This window comes from Limulus polyphemus, unplaced genomic scaffold (genome assembly GCF_000517525.1).
Source record: "Limulus polyphemus unplaced genomic scaffold, Limulus_polyphemus-2.1.2 Scaffold201, whole genome shotgun sequence".
NCBI classification, from domain to species: Eukaryota; Metazoa; Arthropoda; class Merostomata; order Xiphosura; family Limulidae; genus Limulus; species Limulus polyphemus.
Window position 1 is genome coordinate 836,888 of NW_013665811.1, and position 12,150 is coordinate 849,037.

The 12,150-nt window shown below is 29.2% G+C and overlaps 1 protein-coding gene across 1 annotated transcript in view; it reads left to right on the top strand.

Moving 5' to 3' along the window:
- The window catches only part of LOC106478344, a 56,313-nt gene extending 53,485 nt beyond the window's left edge, over positions 1–2,828 (top strand). The window contains exon 8 of the mRNA XM_022381941.1: positions 2,331–2,828. Within this exon, the coding sequence (XP_022237649.1) occupies positions 2,331–2,514 (184 nt within the window). The 3' untranslated portion in view covers positions 2,515–2,828. The remainder of the gene's footprint in view (positions 1–2,330) is intronic.
- Positions 2,829–12,150: the final 9,322 nt, after the last annotated feature.

The window sequence follows — 12,150 nt, forward strand, 5'->3', positions numbered from 1 at the left end:
CAAGTAATGCTAATGGATATTCTGTCTAACAAACTGTTTCAATCCCTACATATGACAATGGTAATCTTGCATTCAGAGGTTTTATTTTTAACATTTTCTATCGTTATTAACCTTTGTTATCTATTAATAATGTTTTGTTCTTTTAAATAACAGCAATATCTGGTATTAAAGGGTCCTCTCTCTAACAGTATTTAGTTTTAAATCAGTTTTTATCTAATAGCAACATCCACTGTTAACAATACCTAATGCTAACATTCCACATTTAAAAGTCTTTAAGTGGTATGGTCTAATGTTAACCTGTCTGCTTTAAAACAGCATCTAGAATTAACTTAACATATCCATATCTTATGAGAAACTATAGAGCTAACAGCTTCTGTAGCTTATAGCTAGGATTCTTTAATGTTCACAAATCTTTTGTTGGACAATGTTGTGTAGTGTAGCAGTTCTTATAGTGGAAAGATAGTTGTTGTTAACATATTTCTTTTGTCATTTTTTAACGTTTTTAAATTTATCAGTTTTATTTATTGGTTACAGTTCCTCTGTCTAACCACAACATTTGGTGCTAATAAATTTTCTCTCTAACAATGTCTAGTATTAATAGGTTTATCTAATAACATTTTGTGGTACTAACAGGCCTGTTGAATAACAACATCATGTGTTTACAGGTTTATATAATAATAGCTGCTTATGTTAATACATCTTACATTTAATAATTGGGTCTATAATGTTAACAAATGTTTTAGATAAAGACAGTGTATGTAGTGTTAACACGTTTATCAATTAACAAGTCTATAATATTTAATAACATTGCTCAGTGTCAGAATTAATGGGTTTTTTTTAATAAAAGTACATATTGTTAACAAGTCTTCTTTCTAAAAGCAGTGCTCTGTATCAATAGGTCTTCTGCCTAATGTTGTCTTACTGGTAACAGGCCTTCTGTCTTTAGCAACACACTTTAGTAATAACACTTACTATATTAAAAAAGCACATTTGTTTTAACAGTTTTTGTATCTAACAAATATGTTTTATTTTGATAATTTGGTTTACAACAGTTTCCAGTGTTAACATTTATTATATTTTACACAATAATGACTAGTAGTAACAATTCCTGTACTACCATTGCATAGTACAAATTTGGAAATTTATTATCATCATGAAAATTTATAATAAAAATATCTTCAACTCTTCTGTGTATATATATACAGAGTGACCCAAAAGTAGGTATACAGTTGCATATGGACTTTTCCTTCTGGGTAGTGTACAGTAGGAAATCATTGAATGTTGAAGAAATAAAAGGATACATCACAGACACATTTACAGAACTTGATGGACAGACAGACTTGTGTCAGAAAGTTTGCAGAAGTGTGGCAGGCAGACTCCAGGATTATGTGAACAGCAACGGGTTTAACTTATGAGATTAACTTTCCCATAATTTCATGTCATGTGGAAAGTGCTGTTAAATATATTAACAATTATGAACTATATACCTACTTTTGGGCCACCCTGTATATATATGTGTGTGTATGTAGAACATAATGCTATTTTTATTCTTTAACAGTAAATTGTGACATAGTTTTAGAAACTCATACATTACCTCACCACATGAGCCAGAAAAAGTAATACCACACGGAGAAGTCAAACTTTTGTATTGTTGTTATTGGATAATCAAGATTGTATTGTTGAAATGTAAATGAAGACAAAAAGTAAATACATTATTTTCCTCACTGCTCAGCTTTACAGTATTTGGTATTAACTGCATATGGTAGCCTTGATACAACTGTGAAATAGTGTATATCATTCTACTTTTTTTTTTCTAATGTGTTTCTATGTATTGAGTGAGGATGTTCAACTAAGTCATAGCATGTTTTAAAAGTACATCTTTATTTATGCACTTGTATAGACAAGTTAGAAATTAAGAACTCGTCTAGAAAACGCTGTGCATCATTTCAATAATTTTCACTTAAACCTTAGTGGTGTTTCTAGAGTGAATGCTCATTAAGAGAATTAACTATTTTGTTATAGTTTATTTTTTATAATAACACTAGAAAACCTCAACTATTCTTATGCCTAAGAACAGTATGTGATAGTTGCCCAATAATATTTAAAATGATTTTAGACTTAAGAAATCATAAATGTAGAGTGGGTTTCTTTTAATAAATGTTTCATAAACAATTCAAAGTGACAAACTATAATGTAGATATATCTTACATGCACAATTTCTAAAAATATATGAATTTGCAACTTTTAGTCAGTTATAAAGACTGATTATTTTAGTGAATATTCTAACCAAACAATTAAGATCAAAATATATTATCTTTTTTCGTATCAAGTTCTCCTCCAGCTGAAGAAATGTATTACAATGGTCTTTTGTTTGGACCTCAAAGAGTTGCTAGTCAGACTAGTGATGCTGGTGATGTGCCGTATCAACACTACCGCTATCATCGTATCCCTAATGATGTCAGATCTTCAAGAGATGCAGAAGATAGGAATAACCACTGGCTGCCTCAGCATTGAGTAGTTACTCCTGGCAATAAACGTTAATATGTAAAGTTGAGAGAAGTGTATAACAGAGAGTATGGTGTGATTATCCTGTATTTGTAAGAAAATATTACATTTTGTCCATGCCTAATATTGCATGGATTTACCACATATAGTGAAGCTGGTTCTTTGTCCAAGAACAGCTGAGAAAGATGCTATTGTCCATTGTATATAATGGCATTTAATGCTTCGGAAAGGTTGATGTAAATCAGATTTTTCTGTGTATCATTTTGAAATTACTGTAGCTTGTAAGATGCCATATTTTTATTGTTTTCATCTTTTAATTATCATTATTATCACCATTGTAGTGTTTTAATATCTCATGATTTATATTCTTTGATAAGAAGGAAAAGATAATACAAAACCATGTTAAAACTTGCAAATTTCATAAAGTGTACATAATTATTAATGTAGTTTATCATTTTAGCTTTTCATTATCTGTTGTGGTAATTTTTATCTTGGTTGGTCTGATAATTATTTTACAATACAACCACTTGTTTTAAAACCAAATTAAATTAAAAATTAAAGACATCTATAAATTTCAAATGAATAGTAATATATGAATGTTTGAAGGTAGTGTTATAGAATGCTAAAAGTGCAGAATGTAAACTTTGGAACATTGTATATATTTTATTTTTTTATTAGTTCTATTTCCATTATAAAGGCTACTGTTAAACAAACCTACCTCCTCATTTCATCATATGAGAAAACATAATTTCAGTTTTGTTCAAAACCTAGTTAACACTATCAAAGTATGAGTAGCATGTTAGTACAAATGAAAAAATACTCCTCAGTTTTCCTGTTTTATTTTAGAAATGACATAATAAAATATTGGATTATATATTTAAAGTATCCAAGTACAAAGGCTTTAGAAACCAAGTTGGTTAAAATGATGAACATGTCTGTTGGTTTTATAATATACTTGCATCAACATAAGTTTGTCTTCCAGGACTGTCAACAGGTGGTGATGTTGTTCAATTCCATTTGGATGCTGTTGCTTTTGATTCTAATAAAATATGTAAAGTCTATTTGCATATAGCCATTTCCTTGTCATTTCTACATATGTATTTTCCTATGTAGTAAAGCACTCTAATGATGAAATTATTGTAGAACCATATTAAGATCAAAATTACTTGAAATAATTTGTCATTTGACTTAGTTGTTAGTATAGCACTGTTACTGTTTATGTATCTAAATATGTAAAGGATTAGTATTAAATTTTAATCAGAATAAACTACATACTTAGATCAAACCTAAAAATGAAGCTAGTGATAAGTATAGCTCTTGTACTTACTTTTTTTATGTCCTTTCTTATAAATACTAAACTGCATTGCTTCATCAGCTGGATACCATTGCTGTTAACAATATTTTTGGCCATAAACCTAAAAGATACAAATAAGTATGACATGAATAGCTTTGCTTTTTTTTTTTGGTTGGTAGTATGAGTGCATGTCAGTTTAGTAGTCGTAGTTACCTAATTTCTGTGCTAAGTTTGAACTTGTTGTTTATTTAAAAGATATTCTGTAAATTTAGTTTTTAAGTGCTTCACACCAGCTGTGGAATGTTTTTTTTCTGCCAAATTGAATGTGAAGGTTGATGAAATGGAGAGAAAGCTACTCAAAATTAATTGTGAATCAACTGCAGATTGTGAAATCAAGATGAACTGTCTTTGAAATCAAAGACTTTCAGATGCAGAAAAAAAAATTTTTTAGTATGTATAGGCATTTCAGTCCACTCTTGAGAATACTTACACCCAAAATGAATCATTGAAATGGAAATAAATTTGGTGTGGGAAGAAGCCTAATAGAGTTGATACTTCTGGTGCAGATCACTATCATTCTCATCAAATTCTACCCTTTTAGATCTCTTCCTCTCAAATCTAATTTCATTCCAATGATTTGCTTTGGATGTCCCGAGTTAATTGTATTTCCTGTGTTTGTCATCATTGTTGGTGCAAAGTTGAAGACTCTGAAAGTCCCTAAAATAATTGTTGGTGACTTCCCATTCTACAGTTGAAGTACTAGCAGTTCTATGTAGCTTTGTGGTAAGACTCTATGGCAGTTCTCTTTGTTCTCATTCACAACAAATTTCTATCAGCTTAACTTAAACTCTCTCTCACGGAAGTAAGGTTTCTTTCTAAGTGTTATATGCCTGTTTTAGTTGGCAAAAGTAAATATACAGAAAAGAATGTAACTATACCATTGTCAACCAAACATACTGTATTGGCCTGATTATAGGGCAGTGTTTTTTGGTTAATAATTAGGATGTAAAATTCATAGTTGCTTTATAATTGCATCCAACCATGGGCCCTTTCCCTCTACTCTAGCCTGTTGCATTCCTGAATGTCCAGATAAAATCCATCTATGCATACACACCAAATGTTCACTCAAGGTCATTGCTAATTCTTGCAACTAATCCACCTGCAGGCTGTTCAGTTATAGTATTGATTTTGCTGTCACGTTAAGGACGTTATGACACTCAGTGTTTTTTCTTTCCCATGTTTTCTGAAAATGGGGGTCGTCTTATATTCGAGATCACCCTATAATCGGGCCAATATGGTACATGGCCCTGGTGAGTTCTGTCAAAAACGTATTTCTTTAAATGTTAAATGTGCTTGCATTACCTGTATGTATGAACTAACCAAATAGGATCATTCTCCCCATCCTGGTTTTGGACAGATCAAATATTACTTTGTATTTAGTAACAATGTTATAGTTGATATTAACCAGAACTAGTACTTTTTTTCAATTGGAAGAAAGTCAATCACAACTAATCGGGATATGTGAGATTTCCAGTGTCTGTTTGTTTATTACATTCACACTTGTTTGCTTTTGACCAGTAGATATGTAGAGTAAATTGAAAGCAAATGTATGTTAAAATTGACATCAAGATTTAAACTACCAGTAAATCCTACAGTGTTACCATTTTAGGAAACGTTCACATTCAACATTATTCATCTGTTGATAGTTCTGGATTGTGTTTTAAAAAAATTCAGTTTTGGTCACAATCCTTAATTTTATTGTAAGTTACACTGTATATGTCTTTGTTTAAATATTTTTAAATGTAAAGAATGATCTATTTAGTTTGACTGGTCACTAATAATACAAAATGATTGCTTTTATTCAATCATTGAACTTTTCATTTCTTATTGCTCAAAGCTAATTAAGTTCAAGATTAAATTATCTTTGAAAGCTCTGGGTTAATTACATGCACTTTTGGAGTATTTGTTTTATAAATCAAATGTACATATCCTGCAAGATGTCTAAGAAATATGATTTAGGAAACTTTCAAGTATAGCATCTTATTTCTTTGTTGGTTTTTACCTCGTGTCTGTCCTATCATTCATCATCACAGCATGTTAAGTAGTTCTAAATGTTGCATCAATCAGGATGGAACTAATAACTTTCACTCCTGTTTATGGGAAAGGCAGGTAAAGTGTAAAGGCTAGCTTATGTTATAATATACTATAATAAGCTAGAAAGTAGCAAATATTAAGCTGTAGTTTTTGATAGTAACAATAGAGAAAAAATCTAGGATCAGAACATTATATCCCTGTCATAGAATATACTACATCAGAAAATAACAGAATTTAATAATATTTAACATAATACCCAATACAGTAACACCAGAAATTTACAGGTGAAAATTAAGAGGAAACTACAGCATGGAAATATTGTTTTATTGTAAGCTTTTCCTTTTACAGGCATTTTTTGGAGTAATTCCTCTGGTTTAATTTTTTTACATAAGACTTACATGTTTTTTGTATAGCGAGATACTTATTTATACTTTTAAAACATAGAAATAGATAGGAATTATATAATTAGCTTGTGCTAGCTAAACATGAGGTCATCTGGCTGTCTTAACAAGATTAACGAAAATGCTCACAGCTTGCCAAAGTGTAACCTGTACCGTCCAATGTACTATCTTTAATTAGTTTAGTTGCTCTTTTCACATATAACCAGACAACCTTCTCTACTACCTTGGAATTAAAAGTTAGCTTTTTTGTTTTACATTTTATCACTAATAATATTCTAAATGTTGATGTATAATCTTTATCTAAATTTGATTTTATGAGATAGAAGCAAGCTACTGGATAAAGCATATGATTTTATCCAACATATAATAAGTATCAGATTATTAACGAAAGAATGTATTTTAGAACATGGTGAGAATAAATATAATATACTAAATTTTAAATTATATTAATTAATTAGTGGCTGCCATTTTGTTAGAATTTCTTTTGAAAGTGAGAAATGAAATCTTTGGACCCATTTTAGTGTACGTTGTGCATTGAAAAATACATTCTGTTTTACTTTAAAAGGGTATTAGCTTTTCTACATTTTTATTTAACATAATATTTTTTTTTTAAAGAATAATTACATACTTCTAGAATTTACCATTTAAGTTTTCACATTCATCCCAGTATTCATATTTATGTTTTCATATAATGTTTTATATTGGAAATGCCATTTTTTTACTCTTCACCAGATGAAGCATACATACAATCGTACTGAATTTCTTTATACATAGAAGAATTATTTGTGTTTCTGTAAGACCATTATACCACTTACTTGTTTCTGGGAACTTAGAACAATAGATATAGAATTGATGTGTTTATTTCTCTAAGCATTACGTATATGAACTTATAAATAATTAGAATATTTTACAACTCATACTGCAGTATCAAAATAAGAAGTCTCAATATGGTCATGAAAACCAGCCCACATTCGTTGTACATATAATTATTATTGTTGGGTATTAATTTTGTTCTGTAACTCTCTTAAATATACACTATTTTTATGGATATTGGTAAATATTGTGGTGATTACAGTTCTTAGTAAGTTAGTAATGCATATTTGGCATATTTATTTTCATAAAAATATATGAAAGATTACAGATTTAACATAGTGTTTTGTTTAGTGTTGTATTTATAAATTGTATGCATGAACAAAAAGCAATACAGTAAAGCCGTCCGTTAATAGAGATTGCTAGCCTGTTGCATCTGTTGATAGCTAAAGTTGAAAGTTTTCTTTTGGGACTAGTAGTCATTTTTGAAAGTTCAAAATATGTGTTAACACAAGAATTTCAACTCATCTTGTTAGGATCAAGTTTTTTAAGGTACATTTTCTTAATGTGCATTTTGATTTTTCAAAACTTCACCAATTCTGTGAAAAAATGGTATTGTTTATGAGTTGTGTCTGAGATGATTTTTTCAACTGTGATGTGGTGAGATTGTATTGTTTTGGTTAATTTTTATTAATTGTTCTGCTGATCTGTGAATATCTTGTTATTGAATTTGATCACAGTGACCAGTTTTGGTTCTATTTTTAGGTGCTTTTTACCAGTAAATGCCACACTACTTTCCAAAAGTCCAAAAAGAGAATTGTAAACATTATATGAAATGATAAACATGGTTTTACAAGTACATTCTGTATTGTATTCATTTTAAAATGAAGCTTCTTTCTTTTCTTACAGTATTTTAAGGCTTAAGCTTCATCAGCACTACTTTAGAAGTTCTAATATTCTAATATTAGAAGTTTCTTTAGAAAGGTATGATATATTTAGGATGTTTGATAAGACAGGTAACTAAGTAATCAAATTGTATTAATGTGTAGATACTAATATTGTAACATTCAACCAATACCAAGTATAAAGGCATACTATTCAAGATAAAGTTAAACATAAAATACTTTAAAGGTGATTAAAAACTGCTTATTTGTATGTGTTTAAAATAACTCAACCACTGGACGTTTAGAGGCTTAATGCAAAGACTGAATTAAATATACTGGGTGGTGGAACTTCCAAAGGGCAATTAAACATTTGAATATCATTCTGCAACAACCATTCATTGTTGACAAGTTTGTACAATATTTTGGTTTGCTTGATTTGTATTGATTAAGTATATACTTATATATAATAAAACTTTTGGTCTTACATTTATTTTAGCAGTCCCTGACTAGAAGATGCTAGTCGAATCTAGCATTATAGGTGCTTCATAGTCAGATACCAGCACAATTCTATGGTTGTTAAAACACTGTATGAAATAATATTAAATTTTTGTTTAATACTGAAATGATTTTTGACATAAATTATAAAATTCTTAGAATCCTTTCAAGGTTTGTGGTTTCAGTATAGAAATAAAATAATTGTAATTTACTTGACCTCTGAACACCTCATAAGTGTTTTAGTTTTCTATAAACGGCTTGACAACTGTTTAAAGAGAGTTTTACCTAGTTAGATGTTGTTTTTCATATGAAAACCTAAAGCCATTTCCTAATATTTAGTATAGTTACCCAAATTCTGGATACAAAACATACTGTTCATATGATGAAGCCCCCCCCCCCCCCCAGTGGCACAGAGATACGTCTGTGGATTTACAATGATAGAAACCAGATTTTGATACCTGTGGTGGGCACAGCACAGATAGCCCATTGTGTAGCTTTGTGCTTAACTACAAATAAACAAAACCTATAATGAATGAATTTTGACACTGTATGTTGTCTACATGTACATTCGAGAATTTATTTTTTCCAGCCTAATCACTCAGTCTGATTTTTTTAGTTCATTAAAATTATAATATGCGACTGTTCATCCAAAAAAGTAGAAATACCTTCACAGTGATGCCAGCTTTATATTTGACAAAGTCATAATTTGCTAAATTAGGAGACTTCATGACAAGACTTATCACAGATAGATAAGTGTTAGTTAATAAGGTTTCTTAAATATAAACAGCACAGTGACTTTAGAAGGTTAAATGGAATTAATAGCTTCACAGAACAATTGAATTTTCTATAAAAAAATAACTCATTCTTTCTGGTGATTAGATATTCACAAAGAATATTTAAAAAATCAGTCAGTAAAGAGTTAACTGTCTCATTTTCAAACAAATATTCCCATCTAGGCCTAAAATTCGTAATAAAAACCGCATAAATTGCAATTTTGTTTTTCCACAAATTAAGAGGAATGTGGGGGAAAATATCAAAATAGTAGTTTAATTTTATCACAAATTTGATGCTTTACCAGCTTTTAGCATTTAAACTGTAACCTTTTAATGTTTTGGCTTTTCAAAGAACGCTTTGTTCCTCATTGTCCAGACCAACTGACAAGATCTGGTATTGAACATAAAGCCTCTTGTGAGAGACAAAATATAGATCTTAAGTGCTGTTTCTACAGACCTCTGAATTTAAATCCAAAATGGAGAAATTAATAGAATTGTGGAAACAAAAACTATCTGCAGTTTATTTACATGATTTTTATTACAGATTTGAAGCCTATTTGTTTATATTGTTTGCCAACTTTAAACTGTAACTTTTAAATATTCCTAACTCATTACAAAGTAGATTAAATGTACCTTATAAGGTTCTGTTATTACATGATAAGTATATTGTGTTGAGACATTATTCCAATAATAACTTTAGCTACATGATGATTATTTCCTTTGAATAAAATTTCAAAACCTAATCAGTCAGAGATTTTTGTGATTATATGGGTATTTATTGAAAACACAAAAATATCAAAGAATTACTGCTAGGGTTTTTCTATATATAATTGGTATCCACAGGCCCTCAGTGGCAAACCTGTAACATTATGCTTATAAGACCAAAAATCTGGATTTGATACCTGCAGTGGGCACAGCACAGATGGCCCATTATATAGCTTTGTGCTCAAAAACAAAAAATAAGCAAAATTATCTATAAATGTTCACATAAAAAGAATTAAAACTGATTCAAAAGTGTGATTCTCCAATTAGAATGGAAAAATATCTCAAATTGTATTCTCAAGTAGCAAGTAATTGTGAAAACATATGCTGATGTGCACTGCCAATAACTGAAAATTCCAGAATTGTTGAAGCAGTATTTTGATGTCTGTTTCAAATTGGTGAAAATTCCTGGAGATCTTAAAATATTCCGATCCATAGTTTTAATAAAAAATATTTTGAATGGTATGTCTATTTCTAGAATTCTTTATGGTGAAGTAATTTTTGAGTAACTTAAGCAATAATATTTCATTTTAACTCGTTAGTGAAATTGAACCACGAAACTAATGAGTACAATCAAGTAAGACTGGTAAGGTTTACTATATAAGGAAAAGTTAAATATTTTCAAACTTTTTAAATCATATTTGTAATTTTTAGTTACAAGAGTGAAAAGTGTCGGTTTATGAGGCCTTCTCGCTCTGTGTCTCGGTTTTATGGGACACAGACCAGATGAGGGTATATTTTTATTTTGTTGTTTCTAAAATGTTGCATTTTTGAATAATTTGTCCAAAGCCCCATATTATTTGTATGATTAACATAAAACAATTTGACACAAGATCTACACAATTATTAATTAGAAACTTACCTACTGTAAAACAAAAATTATATTGTTTCTGTACAATACTTTAATGTTATAATTTAATTTGCCTACAATTTTTACACAAATGCTTGGTTTGCAGAATTAGTCAAATCCAAAGAAAAATTATATATCACATTCCAGTTATATATTAAAGATGCAGCATTTTTTAACAGCACGTGGTTTAAATGAAAATTATGGTATTTTTTTGAGTATTTTAAGTTACATTCTAAAATACTTGTGCACAATTGAATGTTTCTATAACACTCTAGACATCAACTGATAATGTTATGGAAGCATGATGCTGGGATTTTTGAAGTATCTTTTTAATACGTCCAAATGTGTTAAGACACAGATTGAGCAAACATCATTTATAATTAATCCTCTGAAACTTAAAGTTATGTAAGTGTCAAGAAAACAAAGCTTTATTGTGGAATTTATGTTTGATCTGTACATTATGATTAAATTAAGATATTATAGCATTTGTAATGTTTAAAATGTTGAGTGAACCATGCGTAGATTAATTTTTGCTCAAGCAAAGTAAATCTATGTAAATACAAATTAACAGATGTTTATTTTAATCAACATTTCTATATCTTTTTTTTTCAATAAGTATTTTTAAACTATTAATGCACAGTTTACTTTTTATGGTTTTGTATTTGTAAAACATTTATATTAACAAAATTTTAATTTTTTGTAAGGTTATGATTTTCAAAACTTGTGAGGACTTGAATGTGATTTCATTGTTTTCAATGATAGTTGCACTACTACAGAATCTTTAAGGAATGAATGATTCAAGAAAATTTTTGCAAATATTTTTTGTGAGGCGAGTTGTCTATATTTGAGCATCGAATGATTGAAATATAGAAAGAACTTTGTCCTATTATATTAGTTTTAAAATGCTCTTGGATATCTTAGAATTGTAGTAGTACGGTGGAAGTAATGAACTATTGCACCCAGTGTGCAGCATAATTCTGCATTATAGAATTACTAGATAGATAAACTGGTGTACATATATGCATGTTTGTGTATATAAATAGTTGACCTCCTTTATAATAGTTAACATTTTATTTTAAACTGAATAGCTTTTACTTTTAGTGTATATGTGTCTGTATATATAGAAATAAAGTCATATACAAAGTAGGTTTGGAGATATCCATGTGTAATGTGTGTTTAGAATTGTTCACGTTTTGTGTTTAGCATAGCTTGGTTTAAAAAAAATTTTATATACTAAAAATTCTTTTTATGATTATTCATATAACTAAAAATTATGTTAAAA